The 22,539-nt window shown below is 48.1% G+C and overlaps 1 protein-coding gene across 3 annotated transcripts in view; it reads left to right on the forward strand.

Moving 5' to 3' along the window:
- LOC135807198 (leucine-rich repeat neuronal protein 1-like) overlaps positions 1-22,539 on the forward strand; it is a 466,844-nt gene that overhangs the window by 87,564 nt on the left and 356,741 nt on the right. For all 3 annotated transcript variants that reach the window (XM_065321212.1, XM_065321211.1, XM_065321213.1), the window contains exon 5: positions 21,034-21,105. In XM_065321212.1, coding sequence (XP_065177284.1) covers positions 21,034-21,105 — 72 coding nt within the window. The remainder of the gene's footprint in view (positions 1-21,033; positions 21,106-22,539) is intronic.

A 22,539-nucleotide genomic window follows, 5' to 3' on the forward strand; every position in this document is an offset into this window, starting at 1 on the left:
GTGTCTTGCCGCGACCCTGCTTCTTCATAAACGGTCCGGCGTGGTCTACAGAGACTCGGCCGAATGTGCGTACCGCACTAAGGTTGTGGCGCCATCACCTGCATTGCCGGCTTCGTACAGTTCCGCGCGCACCTCGCACACTTGGCTTCCCAAGCTCGCACCTCTTCGCGGCCAGCGACGATCCAGTAGCGCGATGAGAGTTCGCCTAGCGTATGGCTGACACTGAACGCATGATATCCTCGTTTGTGACATGCCTTGACAATCAGATGTGTCACATGATCTCCTCGTGGTAGGAGGACGGGATTGCGTTCTTCTGCAGTCAAGAAGTCAGCATGCTGTAGTCGACCTCCGACGCGTAGATGGGCAGCGTCGTCAATCATTGGCTTGAGCGAGACCAGCTTGCTGGTTGCAGGGATCGGCTTGCCTGCTTTAACTGCAGCGTACTCTGGTAGCGACTGTTGCTGCGCTCGCTTGATGTAGAACTCAACAGAGTCCTGGATTGCCTGTGGCGATAATTCGTCAAACTCTCGCTTTGCGGGTGGTACCGAGCAATTCGTAGCGAATCGCACACACCAAGCATGAATACAGCACAATCGTACCCAGTCGGAGTAGCGGCTTGGCTCTAGACGATTCAGCTCGCTGTGGCATTGGTGGCCGGTCGCCGCAGTCAGCTCGATGGACTCGTCCTTTGGTTGGTTGACTTTCTTCAACTCCAGAGTTGACGGACGGGGCTTCAGTTCCGGCTGAACTGGCCATTCATCTTCAGCGGCAAACAAGAAGCCAGGACCATTCCACCATAAACTGCTTCCCGCCAACTCTTGCACTGACGTTCCTCGAGAGACCAGGTCGGCCGGATTGAGCGCGGTGGGCACATACCGCTGTAATAGGTGTATTTATGCTACAACCTGTACATACTCACTATTTGTATTTCCCGCTCGTTCCCCTTGGCAATGAGAGCCACTCACATAGAAGAGCGCATGCTCCTGTGGGTCTCCAGTTCTGTTGTAGGCTAGTCTTGAGTTGTCATCTTCCTGTTCTCCTTCTTGTCTACACTTTTGTACTTCCATAATGCAATTCTATAAATCCCTTGTGTTTTGGTGTGAGGGGACTTCATTAGCCAGGAGCTAACACCGGTGGCAGCGGAAAACGTCCACGTCTACATTGCTGGCGGAGTTTGTACGCCTTCGGAGATCGCCTTCTATGAAGAACCACAAAGGCCCACGCAAGTGAACTACCATATCCTCATCCACTCTCTTCGTCGATATTTTCCTTTCTGTATTGTGTTTTTTTCTTCTCGTCGTTTTCTTGTTGCGTGCATTGTTTACAGTCCATAGTTCACGCATTGGCGCCAACCTGTCTGGCCAAAACATTTTCAGAAGATTTTCTGTGTCCGTGTTTTGTGCATGATTGCATACTAACTGCTATCTGTTGTTAGGATATCTGCTAGCTGGGTGTTAGAGTCTACACTGTGTCCGTAGATTATGGTAGATAGAGTACGAGTAGTTGCCTATTTGGTATTGTCTCTGCCAAATTTAGTTGTTTGCCGCTACGCACGATAGGTTACGTAGATCTAGATCGTTGATCGACTCGTCGATCGAGTCCACGGGAAATTTTTGCAGAGATTATAATTATTAGCAGTGAAAAATATCAATTGTGCACTCATACCCATGTATATAAACAATTAAAATGAAACAATTACAGAACGTTTTCGTGTGACTATCATCAGTGGAACATTGTCACATATTAAGGGTCACTAAAACAACCAGTTATATAGCTAGAGAGCAGTGATGGGAGTGATGGTGAGAGTGCCGGTGAGAGTGTTAGTGTTGTGCGTAGGTTTCGTGGTAGCAAGTCTTCAGTGTACAATCATCTGCTGGCTAGTCCTGATTGTTGCGGTGCGTATTCCGACTCTTCGTTCACTGTATTGTGCCGTGGTCGTCATGGTTATGGACTACAGTTAAAAGTGTTGGAAGCTATCTATCAGCGTCTGTACAAGCCTAATTTGTGTGTACAGAAAGATAGTATAATTGGGTTGAAATTGTTCAAGTAACGTGTCGTGTTTAGTGCGGCCAAGCTTGGCCGTTAATGTTCTAGGTGTAATGTACTGCTGTTATGTGTTATCACGTTGTCCTTCCTTCCTTTCTCCTTTGTTCAGTTCTCGCTTTGATTGTTAAAATTCACACTTGTAAATTTCACTGTTGTTGCTCTTAGTGTTATTTCTCTAACTTAGATTTTCTATAATAGTTCAACTTTTGTTTCAGTGTCCTTTAGTACAACGACAATTCCTGATGAGGGTTGTACGAAAACTTGTTTGAATCCATATTTTTTTCCCTACACCATTTCTTCATATTTTCATCCTTTTATTGCACATCGTCTCCACCGTTTTTTTTATTTACATTGCATGAATAAAGTACACAAATGTCGGTTCAGCTAGTTTTATTGATTGCGGTTATAAAATTGTTGTCTCCTCGCCGTGTGTTTATATATAGGTAGAGTAATATGAAAAGAAGCGTGAGAATGCATCACAGCTAGCGGTTATGCATAGCGCGTGTAGTGTGAACCTTTGCAGTGTATCTGAGAATGGTAGCAGTAGATGAATGTGGCAGCTGTAAATGCCTGTGGACAAAACTGGTGAGTGCGTATTATTTAAAAAGTGTGAGTGCTACAACATTTTCCTTTTGCTTTGTCCACACGCACTCACAGCTGCCACATTCATCTACTGCTACCCTTCTCGGATACACTGCAAAGGTTCACACTACACGCGCTATGCATAACCGCTAGCTGTGCTGCATTCTCACACTTCTTTTCATATTACTCTAGCTATATAACTGGTTGTTTTAGTGATCCTTACTATGTGACAATGTTCCACTGATGATAGTCACACGAAAACGTTCTGGAATTGTTTCATTTTAATTGATAATTTAGCAGCAATTCTAACGTTGTAGCAATGTTCTCTTGTAATTTAGTGGAACCTGTATTGAGTAAATGAGTTTTATGTTTCGTTACATTGTCGACAGATCTCCTGTGTACCGGTTTTGTGGCACAATGATTATAGCCATGTGTCGTCTCCATTCTTGTGCAGTCATGCATATGTAGGTTGGTTCTCTTCATGTTATTGTGACCAATGTCATAGATGTTGGTTGCCTTGTTGCTTTCTCTCCCCTCTCCTCTCACCCAAGCCATTCTGCATAAGCGAAGCTGTGGACGCAGCATACTGCTGCTACACCTCAACGCGGGAATGTGTATGATAATAATAATATACATGGTTATGAGTGCACGATTGATATTTTTCATTGCTATTTTTACGACTGTTGTCTCCTCGTCGGTTATTTAGAGATTATATTTTTCAAAAATACAAAAAACCATTTTTTCACAATGGGCCGTTCAGCGAAATCCAAGAGACAAGAAAAGTTAGAGCGTAGCTTTGCTGAAGCTGGCTGTGACATGAGCATTGCTGAAGAGCGCGAGAGTTCGCCGGTACAAGGGTTGTCCCATCGTTTTCGCTTGCCAGACACAGACGCACCACATGCACGTCCACTGCCCAAACTGATCTTGCTCCCAGACACATTTGGCAGTCAACCTGGACAAGAATTTGTAAATTATATGAGCCACTTTGATAACGCATGTGCCCTGTCAGGCTACACCCACGAACAATGTTTGCGCCTGTTGCCGGCGCGTCTGGTTGGCGTGCCACACGAGATGTTGACGGACATCGTCGCCAGCTCGCCCAAAATCACCTATCGCGAGGCAGTCGAAGCGCTGTGCGCGAGACTGGAACCTCCGCAACTGGCCCTTATGCACGAGGCGACGCTCCGACACAGAGTGAAGTTGGCCACTGAAACCCAGTATGCGTTCGCGCAGGAGCTGTGACGTCTGGCACGCCAGGCTTATCCCGGGCAGAGTGGGCCACTCCTGGACTCAATGTTGCTCCAGTTGTTCATCGACGGCCAGGCAACGAAAGACCTGCGTCTGGCACTTGCATCTCCACGACCTACGTCGTTGGATGCAGCCGTCCAAAAGGCAATAGAGGTGGGTGCCATCCACGCCTGCGAACAATCCCGATCGGGATACGCTCAGCCGGTGTTTGCAACAGCTCCGCAACACCAACAACAGTCGACTCCAGCACCCAGTCGACCCAGGCACTCGGAGTACAACCTCATCCAGCCGCGCGTTGCCACGGAGAACCAAAATGGCGACCAGGAACGCACAGAACGTGATCGCCTGGCCGGCATCCTTGAAAATTTGGATTCTCGTCTCTCCGCACTGGAGAGAGCTGTCGGTGTCACGAACGGTTTTGTCAGCCAACAGCAAGGCCAGCTGCGGAGTGGCCGTGGTCGTGGCCGTTTCTGACGCTAAGGTTTGCGAGGAGCCATGCAGCCCGACCGCGCATGCTATGGCTGCGGAGAATTTGGCCTCGCTTATTGTCCTCATATGAACCGAAAAAACGACGATTGACTGGTGATGCGGGGCAGCAGCCAGTCGAGGAGAACAAGCCCCTCCATTTGCCTGATGTATGTGTGCATGCTATTTCGCCAATTGTCTTGCATGTAGATGTATGTTTCCGGACTGCAACGGTGTCTGGATTATTTGACTCGGGCTCAAGTGTATTGTTGTTGCACGCAAATTTGTTCACTTCGTTGTTTGGCTCTGAGCAAACACTCGAGTCTGCTCCGCGTTTATGTGCGGTGAGCGGAGAACAGTTGCCTGTGTTGAGGTCTGTAGAGCTTGCATTCTGCCTGGGCAACTGCTCATTTGTGCACTCCTTTGTGTTGTCTGATGCCATCCACAAAGATGTCATTCTTGGATCAGATTTCCTCTTTGAGCTTGGTGGCGTGTTGGATGTTGCCCAAGGAATGTTGACGTTTGGCGAGGAGTCTGTGTGTGTGTGCGTTAGTGGCCCACGACATGTTCCCTCACAGACACTGTGTGCTACGAAGCCATTGTCTGACACCAGCGACACTGAGCTGGAACATAAAAATCCTGAAAACAATCATTCAAAATCCAATCATCCCGAAAAAAAATGTATACATCATTATCTACATGCATCATCCTCATCTGATCTGTCTGACGATTCATTGTCTGCACGGGTTGTTGAACCCATGGCTCAACCTGGCGTTGTCTCGGCGTGTGCGCCCGAACGTGTGGCCGACCCTGGGGTATACTCATCTCGTGTGGTGTTTAAAATGGAGTTGTCGGTACCTGCAGGACATGTTGTCTTGGTGCCTTGTGCAGCTGTTGATGTGTGCACGGTTGCGATGGATTGCGTGGCAGATCCATTGGAGTCCTTTATGGCGAAGCATCCAGGTGTGGCAGTGATTCCTAGTCTTGTAGCTGTTGGCCCTAACCAAACACGTGTGGTTGTGGCTGTTGAAAATCATGCAAATCATCCTATACTCATTCATAAAAATACCAATGTTGCCGAACTTCATCAAATTCCTACAGACTGTGAACATATTGACGGCACTGAAGCTATGGTTTCCTCAGTTTCACCCAGCACGACCCCGCTAACTGAGCAACGCGAGAAAGTCATCGATGAATATCTCAACGCACAAAATCATCTCTCCACAGAACAGTCTCGCACGCTCACTGAACTACTTCATGATAACCACGATTTATTTATCTTGCATGATGATGACTTTGGCTACTGTGATATATTCCCTTATAAAATTTACACTGGACAAAATAACCCTATAAAACAACCTACAAGGCGGATTGTTTGGAGAGCGAGTGACGCCGCTCGGTCATGGCCGTCAGCTTCGGCTGGCCCATGGGTAATGGCTTCTTCGCCAGGAAACAGGCAAGCTTGTGGAAGTATTATGAGTAGTGGAGCGAAAGGCGAGGGCTTGTTTCGCATTGGTACGTTCAACGTCCGTGGACTTACTTCAAATTTCAAAAAAAATCAACTTATTTCAGACCTCAATAAATACAGAGTTGGAGTCTGCTGTCTTCAGGAGACTAAAATCTCCGAAGGCAACGATGGAAATATTGACAACTACCGTCTACTGTGTCTCTCGTCGTCGTGTCGACATTATGGACTCGGATTCGTGGTGGAAAAGCAGTTACTGCACCGAATATATATAGATATTGGCAGGTGTCGGACCGTATCGCCGTGCTACAGTTATGGCTCTCCGGGAGAACGCTGTGCTCATTTGTGAATGTCTACGCCCCGACGTCAACACGCGTTGCAGCAGACCATTCATGCCTAGACGAGTTCTACAACAGCTTGCTGGAAACAATTCAAAAACTAAGGTCTTCATCGCTGCTGTTCCTGATGGGAGACTTCAACGCGAAACTTGGGAAACGACCACCCAGTGACTGCCAATCCATATCCTATGCTGGTTCACACTCAAGGGGCCATCGCAACTACAGCGGCCAGACTTTGGCTGATTTCGCGTCCAGCAATTACCTTTTTGCCTGTAACACGGCGGTTCAGCACCGTGCAGAACATATCACGACATGGACAGGCTGGCGCCATAACCCTAGTGGAGGTCCACCTTTACCCATTTACAACCAAATAGATTATATCTTTTGCCGTCACAGTGCAAGGTTTGTGGTGACGGATGCCAGATCATACGCCGGGACAAGCTTAGAAAGCGATCACCGTCTTGTGCTGGCAAACCTCAACCTGACAAAGCTGTACAAGAAGCTCAAGAGGCCCCCAGTAGCCATATCCAGCAATGCAAAATTCAATATATTGGAATTTAGTGACCCGACCAAGAAAGCAAAGTACAGAGAGGCTATCAACGAACATCTACAGGACCTCGGCAGAGAGCAGGAAGGTGTCAGTGCGGAGCAACATCTGCAGTATATTGTGAACGCTATGAGTGAGGCAGCAAACACATCCGTGGGCTGCGTCCCTAAAACAAATAAGACGCATAGAAATGGCTTCAGCGGGGAAATTGAAAAGCTAGCATCAGAGAAACGCAAACTGCGTCTCGACATTACGGTGTGCACAGATGGAACGAAGGTAAAAGAAATGAAAACACGACGCAACAGGCTGGCACACCAAATTCGCCGGGAATGCCTCAAGTTAGCATCGACTCGACTGGACGAACGTGTAGCTGAAATAGACCAAATGAAAGACGACGCAAAAATGTTCAAAGCAACACGACTCCTGCGCCGACAGCAGCAGTCACCAGTTGTGGTTGAATACTCTGATGGCAAACTCATTGCACAACCTATTGAATCAGTCGAAGCATTAGGGCAACACTTCCGTGCTATATTCTGTGATCCTGCTCTGGAGTCATCTAGTCTCTTACGGACAGAGGAAGACCTTAAAAACCCTATAAAGCAGACAGAGGTACATGCCGCAGCTAAGTGCTTGAATAATGGCCGAGCTTCGGGACCAGATGGGATACCTGCTGAACTTATCAAATATGGAACACCAGCACTGTTCTCGAACATTGCCACTACATTCAACAATTATGCCAAAGACAAATCACTCAAGCTAGGCGATGGGCTACTGATCCCGATACCAAAGCCGAGAAAGAAAAGAGGTCCTCCTGGAAATGTAAGGGCAGTTACCCTGTTGAACACCCTACGGAAACTTCTTTCACTGGTCATCCTGACGCGGATCAAGCCAGCTATCGACGGGTACTTGTCACTGAACCAGAGCGGGTTCTGGTCAGGGAGAAGTACTGGAGACGCGGTATATAGCTATCGGTGGTTATCAGCAAGATGCCAACGGGTTGCGTCGGAGATCTCAATCTTAGGCATTGATATGTCAAAGGCATTTGACACTATACCGAGGGTCAGGCTGATCGATATACTGTCATCAGTCATTGATCATGATTAGCTGCACATCATCCGGTGCCTTCTGACAGACACCACAATAAAAGTGAAGCTGAATAAAATTCTCAGCCAACCATTAGTCACACATAATGGAACCCCACAAGGTGATTCTCTATCGCCAGTCCTGTTTACTGTCTACCTCGAGGCTGCATTGAGGTTGATTCGAGAGCGACTCTCATCGCGACCAGCATTGGATATTCAGCCTCAATTGCCCAATGAAACAGCGTATGCGGATGACGTAGACTTTTTATTTTTTATTTATTTTTTATTGAAAAACCACAAACCTTCAGACATGTGAATGTGCACATGATATACAGTGTACATACGTATGTATCGAGAAGGCAGCACGGAAACGGCAGTGGTGGTGAGGCCTGGGCAGCTCGTCCGACCGTGGGTCTCAGAGTCATCACTGGGCAGACGCACCGGGGGGGGGGGGGGGGGGGGGGTGGTAGCTTAGGAGATAAGGGATGGAGCCAGCATGATCATAGTATGTAATGCATATGCAGAAGTAATAATTATGTGAATCTTAAAAACAATAGTGTGGTCGACCTGCGCAGAGGAAAGGCATCATGGACATGATCTACGTGTATAACATAATAAGAATTATAAGTGAGCTAGGGCACATCATACACACACATATGCGCATGTTCAAATAGGAGATCAACCTGATAGGCGTTCAGACTTCATCAGCACCAGTCTACAATATTTGCATCATAATCAACCCATACTATCATCCTCGTTAGCGGAATACAATTTAAAAATGAATGAAGCCAAAACCGAATATACTACAATTAAAAGAGAAAAGGACAGAGTAGACGAGCGATGGCGGAACACGGTCAAACTGGGATCGATGCTTGGAGTGGAGGAAGATATCAGTCGGAGAAAACGTCTAGCAACATGTGCCTTACATCAGCTGTGGGTGATATAGCTAAGAGGTAATCATGCCCGTGAACCCCTTCGGATTAGGTTATACAGCAGCTTTATTCTCCCAATACTTCTTTATAACTGCGGAACATGGAGCCTGACAGAGACTCAAGAAAAGAAACTTGACTCGTTCCACCGCCAGCAGTTACGAGCAGTCATAGGGGTCAAATATCCCGGTATAATACGCAATGAAGCACTGTGCAAGCGCACTGGCTCCAACAAGCAGAACCCGCAGTCAGCACTGAAGTGCTTGAAACGGATTTGAATTTGAAAACTACGAAAGTCGATGAGGGGACTACTGAGGTTACTTCAGCGTTGAACAACTTGACAGATACTGAGCCAGACATGTCGTCCGCACAGGGATCGCTGTCAAGCATGACAGCACACCCCAGAACTCCCCTCGTGGACGTCGAAGTAGACATTGCAGAGCCAGATCTAGAACGGACAGAGCGACTCCTATCAGAAGTGGCATCAAACATCAACACCGAAGCGATCCACACTTGGTTCACGCCTGAACGACGAGGCAGGAATGCCAGCAGCACTGAGTCCTCACCAGAGTTGGCAACTGGGGTGAAGAAGAAGGATTCCCGGAAACCAAGAAATCTAGCTCCAGGCTCACGATTTAGTCCGCTTGCCAGAGTCTAATCGTGACTTAAAAAAAAAAAAAAAAATGCAGAACTATAACTATAATGTAACACCCACAGCACCACCCACCTCCTCGACCCAGTCACTGCGCCTCCTGATGACTAATGCTTTTAGCTTAGCAAACAAATTTGGAGAATTTGTCCACACTGTCACGCACCACAATGTAGACATCGCTGTTGTGACCGAGACCAAGTTTGATACAACTATCATGCCAGCTGACCAATGATAAAGAATGATGGCAGCACTGGGTGACCCTAATTCTCCAACAGGACTCAAGCTGCTGGTGACTAATGCCTGTAGCCTTCGTAACAAGCTGGACGACCTGAGGCATGCACTCAACCAGCACGACATAGATGTAGCAATTATCACTGAAACTAAATTCTCTGCTGCTGCCATAACTAGCCTTGACTCGTCCATCCCTGGTTACGGCGTCCCATATCGCAGAGACCGGAACGAGCACGGAGGAGGTGTCGCTGTGTGGATCAAGTCCACCCTTGCTTCTGCTCATCTAGACCAACTCCAGTCTGCAGACCATGAAACACTCTGGGTTAAAGTCCGCCTCCGTGGTGGCACAAGCTTGGTGATCGGCTCTGTGTACCGTCCAGGCTCCTGTAGCCCCACCGACCTCTGTCTCATCGATTCACTTGACGATACACTACATCAGGCCAAAGAGCTGTCCCCGAACGTAATCCTCGCTGGGGATTTCAATGTGCATAGTGCAGATTGGCTTGGTAGCGCGAAGTCAACCCCGGCCAGGGATGCCCTCGAGGATCTTTGTATCACCCACGAGCTCACGCAACATGTCCGAGAGCCCACTCGAGGTGCCAGCACACTAGACCTAATCATGTCCACTTTCCAACAACCCATCAGTACCACAGTACTGGCCCCTTTAGGACGCTCAGATCATGGAACTGTGATAGCTCAATTCCCGACCATTTCACCATGCCGGGGAGAGGCCACCACCCGTACTGTGTGGCGTTACGAGCGTGCTGACTGGGGGCGACTCAGAGCACACCTCAAGGCTGTCCCTTGGGCCTCCATTATCACGGACGATCCAGAGTTGTCTTGCTTACAAGTCACCAATACCATCGCTGCAGGCATGGACCAGTTCATTCCCCATAAGACTCTCGTCATCCGCTCATCTGATCCCAAGTGGTGGACCCCTGAGTGCACACAAGTGATGCGTATCAAGGACAAAGAATGGAGGAAATGGCGGCACGACCTCGGCAATGACGTCAAGAAGCAATCCTTCATCGACTCTATTACCCGCGCTACCACCACACTTCAGCACTCCAGGCAGGAGAAGGAACGGCACCTTCGGGCCCGACTCACCTGCGGCTCACTTCGCGACAAGGCATGGTGGTGCAACCTGAAAGGAGCATGCGGTCTTGGCCGAAACTCTGACATCCCCCTCCTCCTCGACAATGCCGGGAAGGAACACATTACCAGCAAGGAGAAGGCTGACTGCTTTGGTCACTTCTTTGCTGGCAAGTGCAGCTTGGGTGACAGGGACCTACATTGTGCCTCCCTTGGAACCCCAGGGCCTGCTCACCCACATCCCCCACTCACCCACGTCCACTTCCGCATCCAGAATGTTCACCGCCTCCTGCGCCGTCTCGACGCGTCGAAAGCCACGGGGCCGGACAGCATCTCCCCCCGGGTTCTGAAAGAATGCGCTTCGGTGCTCGCACCGGTCCTGACCAAGCTTTTCTCATTGTGCTTCCGGCATGGATACCAACCTCAGGCCTGGAAGCTCGCCAATGTTGTTCCTGTGCATAAACGCTCATCTCGCTCACAGCTCAAGAACTACCGCCCCGTATCCCTCCTTAGTGTGATATCCAAGGTAATGGAGACCATTATCAACATGCAAATTACGAACTACCTCGAGGGTAACTCACTGCTCGCAGCGAATCAGTTTGGCTTCAGACGGAATCTGGGTACAGCCGACGCTCTTGCTGCACTGCACCACTCCTGGGCATCCTCTATCGGACACGGGGGCGCAGCACGCGTACTTGCAGTTGACATCGCTGGAGCCTTCGACAAGGTCTCTCACGCAGGTGTCCTCTTCAAGCTACAGCAATGTGGAATCCAAGGAATCCTCCTTGCATGGCTGACATCGTACCTGTCTAACCGAAGCATACAGTGTGTTGTCGGTGGTGCAACCTCCCGTCCATACCCCATCAAGGCGGGAGTCCCACAAGGCAGCATCTTGGGGCCAACCATGTTTCTCATATACATTAACGACGTATCAACATGCCTTGCTGGGAACACGCAGCTGGAAGCCTATGCTGACGATACGACATTGTACACTCTTCTCCGTAACGACCTCCCCACTGCTGCTGCCTTGCTTCAGGACACCGTCAATCGTCTGTCAGACTGGGGCAAGGAATGGCGTGTAGCGTTTGAGCCGGCGAAATCCCAGGCTATGACAGTCACGCTGCAAAGAGCGCAGCTAGCCTTGCCCTCTCTCCTCTTTGGAGGCAACCCTGTGCCAGAGTCATCCACAGTAAAGCTCTTGGGGGTGACTTTTGATCCGAAGCTGTCCTTCGCGGAGCACATCCGCGCAGTGTCTATACGTGGCAAACAGCGCTTGGGCCTCCTGCGGCGAGCTGCGCCCTATCTCTCCCGAGAAGGCTGCCTCACGGTGTACAAGGGGTTTGTACGGCCCGTTTTGGAGTATGCTCCGCTCGTCTGGATGGGAGCTGCTCCCTCCCATCTCTCACGCCTAGATAGCATCCAACGCCGTGCATTGCGCATCATTGGTCCCGGGACGGAGCTCCAGAGCCTCAGCCTACGGCGATACGTTGCTGCATTAACATACACTTACAAACTGCATTTCATCAACCGTCCGACTCAATTTCTAGCAGTCCTCCCACCAAGGCTTGAGCCCCGTGACGCCACTCGCACTCGAAACGATCTCCGCATGGCCGCCGGCCACAGTTACCAGCTACGAAATCCGCTACCGCGTCAAGCACCAGACACCATTCTCCGCAGCTTCCCACATTGTGCAATCAAGCTGTGGAATTCCCTGCCGCCAGCTTTTCTAGACTCCGCCCCAACTCGCAAAAATCTTCAAAAGTTTAAGTGCAACGTCAACGAATACCTCCGCCGACAGGATTGGCGATGGTCCACGGACATTCTGCCTGTCGACCCACCTACATTCTAGTGCCCCGTCAACGACTCCCATTGCTACGAATGCGCTGCACAGTAGTACTAGCTGCTGCTTGCCCTTGCTTTCTTTTTATTTTTGCTGACCCTTACAGCTCTATCTTTTGTTTTTGGTGCGTGTTTCTGGCCGTGATGCCGAGACCTCAGGTCGGCAGAGCCATCAATGCCCCACCATCACTGCTGCACCTCGGTGCAGCCCCTTCTCAGTAGTTGTCACGTTTGTCCTTGTCTCAGTACCATTGTCTTCTGTATTATTTATGAGTTGGGTATGTGAACATAGTAAAAAAAAAAAAAAAAAGACACCTCATCCCCGGTCCAGCATGCTATGTCAGCATACTTTCAACCAGGAAGCTCAGGGTTCCGAGGCCGCCCGAGAACAACCCTCCCGCGATCTAACAACAACGACCTGAAAAATTCCAGATCCACAAACTTCCTCACATCACACGAGGATCTAGTTGCACTGAGGCAGCTCGCCCAGGATCGTCGAAAGTGGAAGGAACTAATGTGTGCTGTGTGTAGTGGCTGAAGTTATACAATTACACTAGATACTCTAACAATAATATCGGATACAATTACACTAGATACTCTAGATACTAAATACTCTAGATACTAGATACTCTAACAATTTTATCACTAATTATGATAATAATTACCACATCAAATGCTGCAGAGACCTATCCAGAATCGGCTATATGCTGGCCCTGGCCTGGAGATCTGCAACTGCAATCGGTTTCTACTTTGCAATATTAACGGATTAGTACCCTTTGTCGATTGATGGATCAATCGGAACCAACGCATTCGTCACTCCGATTAGTAACTTCGGCTCTGCTCTGTTTTGTTTTGAACTGCGTACGTATGTTTAACTCATTGTGTTTCTTTGTATTCTGTATCTCGTTATCGTTATCTTTTCCTCTAGCCCTCTCGCTTAGGATGAGCTTTCTTTTTTTATGGCAGCTTAAGCGAAGGCTATATACCTGCTTTATGCAGGTTGATGCCAACGCAAACAAGCAAAATAATAATAATAATAATAATAATAATAACAAGGCGGATTCCATATCACCGCCGGAAGGCTCTGCAAGATCTACTGAATACGCTTTGAAGCAAGGCATAATACAAGAATCGATTAGTCCGTGGGCATCACCCATAGTATTGGTGCCAAAGAAGGATGGCTCTCTTCGACTCTGTATCGACTACAGGAAGTTAAACTCTGTCACCGAGCCTGATGCTTACCCGATTCCCAGGGCAGATGACACGCTTGATTCCCTGTCTGGCTGTCGGTATTTCACGTCCCTTGACTTAGCGTCAGGGTACTGGCAAACAGCAATGGAAGGAAGCGACATGGCTAAGACGGCATTTACCACGCGCTGGGCTTGTTTGAGTTTAGTGTTCTGCCGATGGGCTGCAGGAATGGCCCAGCGACGTTTCAGTGCGTAATGGAAGCAGTCCTGAGTGGCTTATGTAACACACCGGCTCGGCCATTCTGCCGTGTGTTCTTTGATGATGTCTTGAATGCCAGCGAAACGCTGTCTGGCCAACTCCAGATTCTGCTGCCCATGTTCGCGCGAGTTCGGTCCGCTGGGCTCCGGTTCAATCTGAAGAAATGCTCCTTCTTCCAGGAGGAGGTTACTTTCTTAGGACACCGCGTGTCAGCGGAGGGCATCTAACCGGATGAGGCCTAACTCATCGCGGTCAGGAACTGGAAGACTCCGAAATCTGTCACAGCTGTCTACGAGTTCCTTGGCTTCGCTGAATATTATCGCCGCTTCATCCGTGGGTTCGCCCAGCGTGCTGCTCCGCTGATTGCTCTGACAGGCAAGAATGCTCACTTTGCTGGGTCGAAAGAGTGAGAAGCGGCGTTCCAGGCGCTGAAGCGTTTGCTTGCCAGTGTGCCGGTGATGGCGTACTCCCAGTTTGAAGAGTCAGCGTTTGCATTCATTCTGGACGCCGATGCGAGCAATGTGTCGATTGGTGCGGTCCTCAGCCAGATCCAGGATGGAACTGAGCGACCAATCGCGTACGGCAGCCGTGTGCTGACGAAAGCTGAGCGGAACTACGATGCTAGCAATCGTGAGGCCCTTGCGCTGGTCTATTTTGCGGAGTATTTCAGGCACTACTTGTTGGCACGACCATTTGTTGCCAGGATGGACAATACTGCGTTGCCTGCACTCCGGAACCTGTAGGAACCCTGCGGACGGAAAGCACGTTGGCTTGACTGTTTATCCGAATATGAATTCCGAGTCGTCCACCGTCCAGGTCGCCAACATCTGAATGCTGATGGTCTGTCGCGCTTGCTAGCCGAACCTGAAGCACATGTGCACAGTGAATCTCCGCCACTGGCACCAACACCGCCGCAAGATGCTGCCCCGGGTCCACCGCCGCGAGATGCTGCGCCAGCGACATCTAGTGCTGTCACCGTTGAGCTGGATGACCTATCATCTGCTGCTTTAGCTGATGCTCAACGCTCTGATCCGGAGTTATCCACAGTCTGGTTATGGTATGACGCGGCTAGTGGCAAGTTTGTTCGCCCACAGGAAGATGACATTTCTGGTGTTAGTCGAAGTGTCAAGATTATCTGGTCACAGATTGATCAGTTGTCTTTGCGTGATTCCGTCTTGTATATACTGCCTCCTTTTGCGGATCATGACCACGTTGGTGAGTCACCCCGTCTGGTCGTACCACGCTCACCTCAGGAGCGAGCCATGATCGCTGTACATTCTCTTCCTACTGCTAACCATCCTGGTGTGAAGAAAACCCTGTCTCAAGCTCGTCTGCGTTTCTACTGGGTTGGAATCGCTTCGGACATCACCGAATTTGTTCGATGCTGTCACACCTGTGCACAGATTCGAGCGAAGAATTCAACAAACCGTGCACCACTTCAGCCAATGATTGCCAGTTATCCGTTCGAAATTGTTGCCTTGGACATTTTCGGTCCTCTGCCTGAAACGTCCCAGGGCCTTAAGTATCTCCTGGTCATGGCGAATTACTTTACGCGATGGGTCGAGGGATTCTCTTTGCGCGATATCACTGCTGTTTCGTTTGCTGCAGCTGTCGTTAATGGTTGGATCAGTCCGTTCGGTGCACCTGAACAGCTTCATTCAGATCAAGGGGCCCAATTCGAATCTCGGCTATTTGCGGATATCTGCCGTCTCCTTGGTATCCGGAAGACGCGAACCACGCCATACCATCCTTCTGGCGATGGTCTGGTGGAGCGCGTCAACCGCACTCTTCTAGGTCTGCTGCGTGCCCACATTACTCCAACCAGCACGGAGTAGGATGCAACGTTCCCTCTCGTCTTGCTGTCATATCATGCTGCAGTGCACAAGTCCACTGGATTCAGCCCAGCGCGCCTGCTGTATGGTGCGGATGTCCGGTTACCAGCTGATATTGTGTTCAATTTACCTTCGCCAACTTCCACTGATATGCATACCTATGTCCGTAGTCTCGACACTTCTCTGCGGAAAATTCATGTTGAAGCCCGTCATAATGCTGATCTTGCTCATGCGTCTCAAGAACAATTCTATAACCGTCGCGTTCATGGTGAGCCTTATGTTGTCGGTCAGCAAGTATATCTTCATGATCCAGTTATTCGTGCCTGCGAGCACCGTAAATTTTATCGTTTCTGGTCTGGTCCACATACTATTGTGCGTGTTCATGGTCCGACATCATACACGTTATTGCTGAATGGAGTTGAACGTACTGTTCACTTCAATCGCTTGAAGCCAGTTACTTCATCGTGCCCAGTTTCCTTACCGTCGTCTGTCCATGATCTCCCCGACCCAGTGAGTTTGTCAGCTAATAACTTTGTTCCTGTTGTGCCACATGATGCCGATGACTCTGTGCCGAGTACGCCTCCAATTTCGCCGTCTGTTGTCATGTCACCTCTACGTCCTCCTGTTGCTACTCCAGTATTAGTGCGTCGATCAGGCCGGATCCGCACTGCTCCTGTGAGATTTGGTGACTAAGTTTGTAGTTAGGTCATTGTATACCCGTAATTTTTTTCTTTTCTCTATATGAAACTCGGGTATTGAGCCAATAATAAAAGTAGAAAGGAAAAGGACATAGAAGAGGGTCTTTGGTTTTTCCATAACCTTGAACATTCCAAGTTGGAAGGCTGTCGGTTAGCGCTACAGAGATTTGTTGAAGCTAGGTGTCAGGATGTCGAATGTCTCAGTACTCTGTCAGTTTTGTGCCTAGTTGTTGCACTTTACAGTGGTGGAGAGTTACTCTTAACTCGTTTCCATAATGTTCTTTTCCTTTCTACTTTTTTCTATATTATAAATTTAATTGTTTTTGCCCTGCTTGCCAATTATTCACGAGGTCGTGAATGGTGAGAGGAGGGGAATTGTGTAGTATAGGCCAATGATTACTTATTATTTCTTACATTTTGTATTTAGTATTTCCTGCTCCTGTCCACGTGACGAATCTTGTAAGCTGCGCGCATGCCCACGTGTTTCTTGCCTTTCTCTCTCTTCTCCTTCATGACAAGTAGCATTAGTTTTACTATCGATATGAACAGTTTGAGTGTCTGATGCAACCAGAGAATAGTCTTGTATTACTATTAGGAAAGGAAATCCTACAGAGTAACTTGGAGAAGCAAAGGCACAGGGAATAATTGAAAAGACCTGGGAAGGACGACTTCAGAGGTGAGAATGACAGTAACATCAAAGTCAGGAAAGCATTCGTAGGCAGTCAAGAATCACTTATCATTCAGTACTAGTTGTCGTCAACTTGTAGGCAATAGCACACAACTTTTCATGTTGAACATTTCCGTTCCCAAAATACACCGGAATCATAATTCGAAGTAGTTCAATTTGTGTTTACTATGGTGGCGGGGCATTATATGGCCCGACTTCTGCGAAAATCAGGCTTAGGTTGAAAATCATTTAATTGAGAAAAAATATGTTTTGTAAAAGTGTGTGTCCCGTGTAGGCAAGTTCGAGTGCAGCGAAGTGAAACCAAAGAAAATCGCGCTTGTGTGAAGAAGTAGAAATCATGGCAGGAAGGGTTTCAGCGCTCAGAGAAGTCATAGGGCTCCGCTGAAGTCACAAATGACGCCTCAGCACCCGAGTCCGGGAACTCGCGAACCTTCGCCGTTCAAGTTCTTCCCTCGCCTCGTGCCACTCCGGTCATCAGCCGCACACTTGTTGAGTGTAGACAGCACGATCCAACCTTCTTCTCCGTTACTATCTCAGTCGGTTCCTCCTGGCTGTAACCTGCTCCATCCAACACATCATGTATTAGCAGATGGTGCTTCCTTTGGCACTCTGAGCCTGACCGACATTCCCTTGCCATATGGCCATATTTGAAACGGGTCCAGCAGAGTGTTTCTCGCTGCTGAAAAGACTTTCTCCCTTCCTTTGGCAGCGACTAGAGCTGCTTCTCTGTGTTTGCGACCGATATCGCCATGCACTGAGCCTTGCCACTGATCGTTCCACTGGCTTCCTGGCAGTATCACCCTGTCGTCCGTGCGCGATCTGGTAAGACCAGCCGTGCTCCTGAACCTGACGCAGAGACATCCCGTAGCACTGCCGTTCGACCAGGTCCGCATTGATCCTAGATCACGTGCTTTGCCATTGCTTGCAGCAAAGGGGCCATTTTACCTATAATAATAATTATAATAATTATGTATCGGCGTTATACTTGGTGTCCACCTCGCTATCTTCCGTCATAGCGAGTGTGGTCCACACCTCTACCTCTCGGCAAACACGCACAACGTATTCCTGAAAAGACTCCTCTGACCGCTGCTTGCCTGTCAGCAACGTCTTTCCGAGCGAGGGAAGCAACTCTCGCTTTGCTTCCTCGTAGTTATTGCAGCAAATACAGATCCTCTCCACTGTGCTACCCGCTAGCACGATACGCAATCGCAGCGGCCATTCGCTTTCTTCGAACTCGTTCTTGGAACAGATGTCCTCAAACAGGCCGAAATAACGCTCCAGTGGCTGCGTTCCAACATATGAGGGTTTTTTCATCAACGGTTTACGCCCACCGCTGTGACTGGGAGCTTCCGCTGTACCTCCAATCACACTCTCACTGGCGGCTTCACCGTCACCCTCATACGCCTTGGCGAAGCGCTCCTTAATCTCTTTGAGATTTTGTCAAACTCGGTGCTGAGCGTCTCCTCTTGCCGTCTGGCACTGCGCTCCTCACGTTCCTCGCACTGTCGGAGCCTCTGCTCTACATGTTCCTCCAACTTCTCGCCTTCCAATCCTAACCGAATTCCATTGGCGATGAAGATGGCCTCCAAATTACCTAGTGCCTCTCCCATGCACGCTTCAATCCTGGCTTGGTCGCCAAATGTTGTGAACCAATCTGATTCTCTAAAAGTCAGGAACGAACGAGCACACGGCACGAGGACAACTATTTTCTCTTCAACAGTATATTTCACTTGATCGAATATAATAAACTAACACTAAGATCACCAGCTATTTATAGCATGCAAATGACAGCGTATATCAGAAAAGCATACGCATATGAAACATGACATAACAGTGTTTACAGTAAAAACCGCACACAGCGCATATAGCGTATGCCATGCAGCAAACCTCAGCAGTACACCGGAGTCGAGATACAACATTACAAAGAATACAGTGCCATAGACGCGAAGGCCTTTCCCACTTCAGAACTGGTGGTTTGTAAAACTCCTTCTGCCCCCTCATCATTTGTTGTTATTATAAGAAGTGAGACACAATCAAGAGTTGCCACAGACATCACATGTCCTTGCACAATCCAGAACAAGAAAACGTATGTGCGCTTACAATACAATAGTACTGTCAATACATGAAGTTATTACTCAATTTCAAATTTGGACTTAACGGAGAACATGAAGTTATTACTCACTTTATTGTCCTAACAGCAAAGTCGATACATGAAAGATCCACGGTGGGAAAGAAGAAGGACTGGCATCATCATTAAACTTTGAGAAGAAGAATCCCACAGATTATGTAGAGCGGATTGACAATGTAATTCGAAATGGCATAATTAACAGACAGTTTCCTTCGTAACTGATTAATAATGTCCTTGAAAGGTGTGCTAAACATACTTCCGCTGTTGAAAAGGAATGTTGACATTATTTGGCAAGTGTCAACCTTTTGGTCGTGCGATCCTTTGGTTATGGCAAGTAGCATGGAAAAGAACCGTAGATGAGATTCATGCAGTAGTTAAATCCACTCTGTGTGACATTCAATATGGCCGGTGTGGAACCATGACATCCAGCGATAGTCCTAATGTTGCGAAATTCCGTTCGACTATCATTTACGCACGGTGTTGTATTTGGTTCTTGTGTCGTAGAGTCCAGTGTCTGATGTCATCATATATGTAGAGTCCAATGTCTGATGTCTAAATATATGTAGAGTCCAGTGTTTGATGTCATAATAATATTATAATTATGTAGAGTCCAGTGTCTGATGTCATAATATATGTAGAGTCCAGTGTCTGATGTCATAATCAGGGATCGATTTACTTTGATTTTTTTGCATTGCAGTCACTGCTACACAGTTTACAATTGACTAGCAACTCCCAGTATTGATTAGCAGTTTTCCTTCATCAAAAGTTTGCATATATAGCTGTACAATAGCAGGATTTCGTACAGAAGCCCAAATCTTCCATCAGGGCAGAAGACCTCTGTCTCGAATGTGTGGAAAGGAAGGCGAGTCGGTTGCCCATATCCTATGCGAGTGTTCAAAGCTCGCTGGATGGGATTACTTGGAGCACCATTATCGGCTGGCCTCTGCGTGTACAGGAGTTGCGACTTGCATTGTGAAGACGAGTACTACAACCACCACTGTGGTCGGTCCAAGAGCATCGTGCACCCGCGGGTAACGTGCCTGAAGCTAGAGATACTTCAGACGCCAACATCTCCGCAGGACCAGAAGATCAAGATTCTGTGGGATTTCACCATCTGGTGGGATCGCTTCATAGAGCACCGAAGGCTTGATATTGTTCTGATTGATTTGAAACAAACTCCCAGTAAAGTCCCATTTTTGTCTGATACAGAATGTTCCTGAACGCTGCATGGATTCACCTCGAATGTCCCGTTCTTTCTTCTTCAAAAAATTACGGTGCCCCCTTGCACTTCGAACTGTGCATGGCACTTTCAAGACCTGACCAGCCTAGCCTGCAAGATCTGCACTGGCAGGCGCGGGCGCCAAATGATCGAACCGCACTGCAGAGTCAAACCGTGCTGTAAGCAGACCTGCAGTCTATGCTGTCGAACGTTTTTTTTTTGGCGGCAAAACCGCTTTTGTCTTCTTTTCGAGCCATTCAGGGATTTTGAGAGAAATCCAGGGATTCTGCATGTCTTGTCAAGGTATAGAGAATTGTGTGGTTGGCCAGTACCTAACCCAATTGCATATAAATAATGTTGTGGTTAGGAGCCTAGGTCATTTCTGAAAACAAGGTCATGATTCGGCCTTTTAGATTAGAACTACGATATCCCAGACTCGGTGTTTTGTGCACTACCCGGAACTAAGAAAGAAAAACATTGTCTTTGTGCTGTGTCGTTCGTAGATATTTGTACAATAATCAGATCCAGAATTTAAGTGACGGTGTGTTCTCTGGTCTAACAAACCTCCAAAGACTGTAAGTATTATCAACTGCACCACTGAACGCAGGGAACAGTTGTATAACGGTGTGTATATAGAGTACTGCTGGATACGTGATGAACAAACCTCGATATAAGTGAGTATTATTATCTGCTGCACTGATTGAAGGAAACAGTTGTAGACGCTGTGTGTGAAATGCTTTGTTATGAAGCCTCTGATTCTCGTAAGTGTCAGGAACGAAAGAGCACACGGCACGAGGACAACTGCTTTTTCTTAACGGTATACTTCACTTGATCGAACATAATAACTCAGTCTAAGACGACCAGATATGTGTAGCATGAAAATGACAGCGTATACAGTAAATCGCACGCAGCGCATATAGCGTATAGCATGCATGATGCATCAGCGATATGGCGGAGTCGAAATACTTGGAGAAGTGTTGGAGCTAGGTGTCAGGTCTCCGAATGTCCCAGTAATCCTTGTCAGTTTTGTGCAATTTTGTTGCAATCGCTGACCTTATAAGATCTGGTAACGTTGATGGACAGTTAGTCAAAATTCGTAACATTTTTTCCTTCTCCTTTTTCACCATAATTTAATAGGCTCACCATCCGAGTTGAATTCTTCCTTATTTTCTTTTCTTGCCCTGGTTGGCTATCACCCCTCTCTCGCACTTTGCCTGCCAATAGACCGATCCCCTTATTATACTGGGTTCGAGCACGGGGGCAACCTCACTCGCGATCGAGCTAGTTTTTGAACGTGACAGCATCTTTGACAGTGTGCTTCAGGTTTGTTTTGGAATGTCTTCTGCTTAGTTCAAGTGGTTTGCGATGGCTTCGAGCGGTGCTGAACCTCCTGCTGGTAGGAGCAGAGTCTCCGAGAGAGACATGGACTGTGATGCAGCTGCAGGATTTTTTCAAGGCGCGGGAGGGAACGATCTCGGGCCACAAACAGTAGTTACTCCAGAGGTGAGTTTTTTGTTGTTGAAATATTCGAACCGCGAATCGTGTTGTGAGACTTATGTTGTGCCTAGGCTACAGCAGACCGTATTCCTTTCTCCTTGAGATCGGTGCTGAAGATAATAGTAACCTTTTTCTGGTCTGCCTTTTCCTCTCCAGAGCCATTTTCTATGAAGGTAACCGTGGTGCTGCCAAGTCACCAAGTCGCGATCGCGATCAGCAGCCCTGAACTGGAAAAATCGATTTTCCAACGATCTGGTTGGACATCAGCCACTAAATTACTTCTGATTTGCCTGTAGTGACAACAGCAGCCATCCTTGGACACCTTGCAAAGACAGGAAAAGCCACTGGTGGAAGCGACTGCTATGTGGTGACGATAGCAGTGGTGATCGCTGTTTTGTCAAGTCTAAGGGCTTGCCAACCCAGAGGAAGCATTAAAAAAACGATGAGCAGTGCGTGGTATTTGTTGAGCGTGAAGAGCTAGAGAAGGACAGTGCAAACACATGGAAGGAGTG

The sequence above is a fragment of the Sycon ciliatum genome, chromosome 1 (genome assembly GCF_964019385.1).
Source record: "Sycon ciliatum chromosome 1, ocSycCili1.1, whole genome shotgun sequence".
NCBI classification, from domain to species: Eukaryota; Metazoa; Porifera; class Calcarea; order Leucosolenida; family Sycettidae; genus Sycon; species Sycon ciliatum.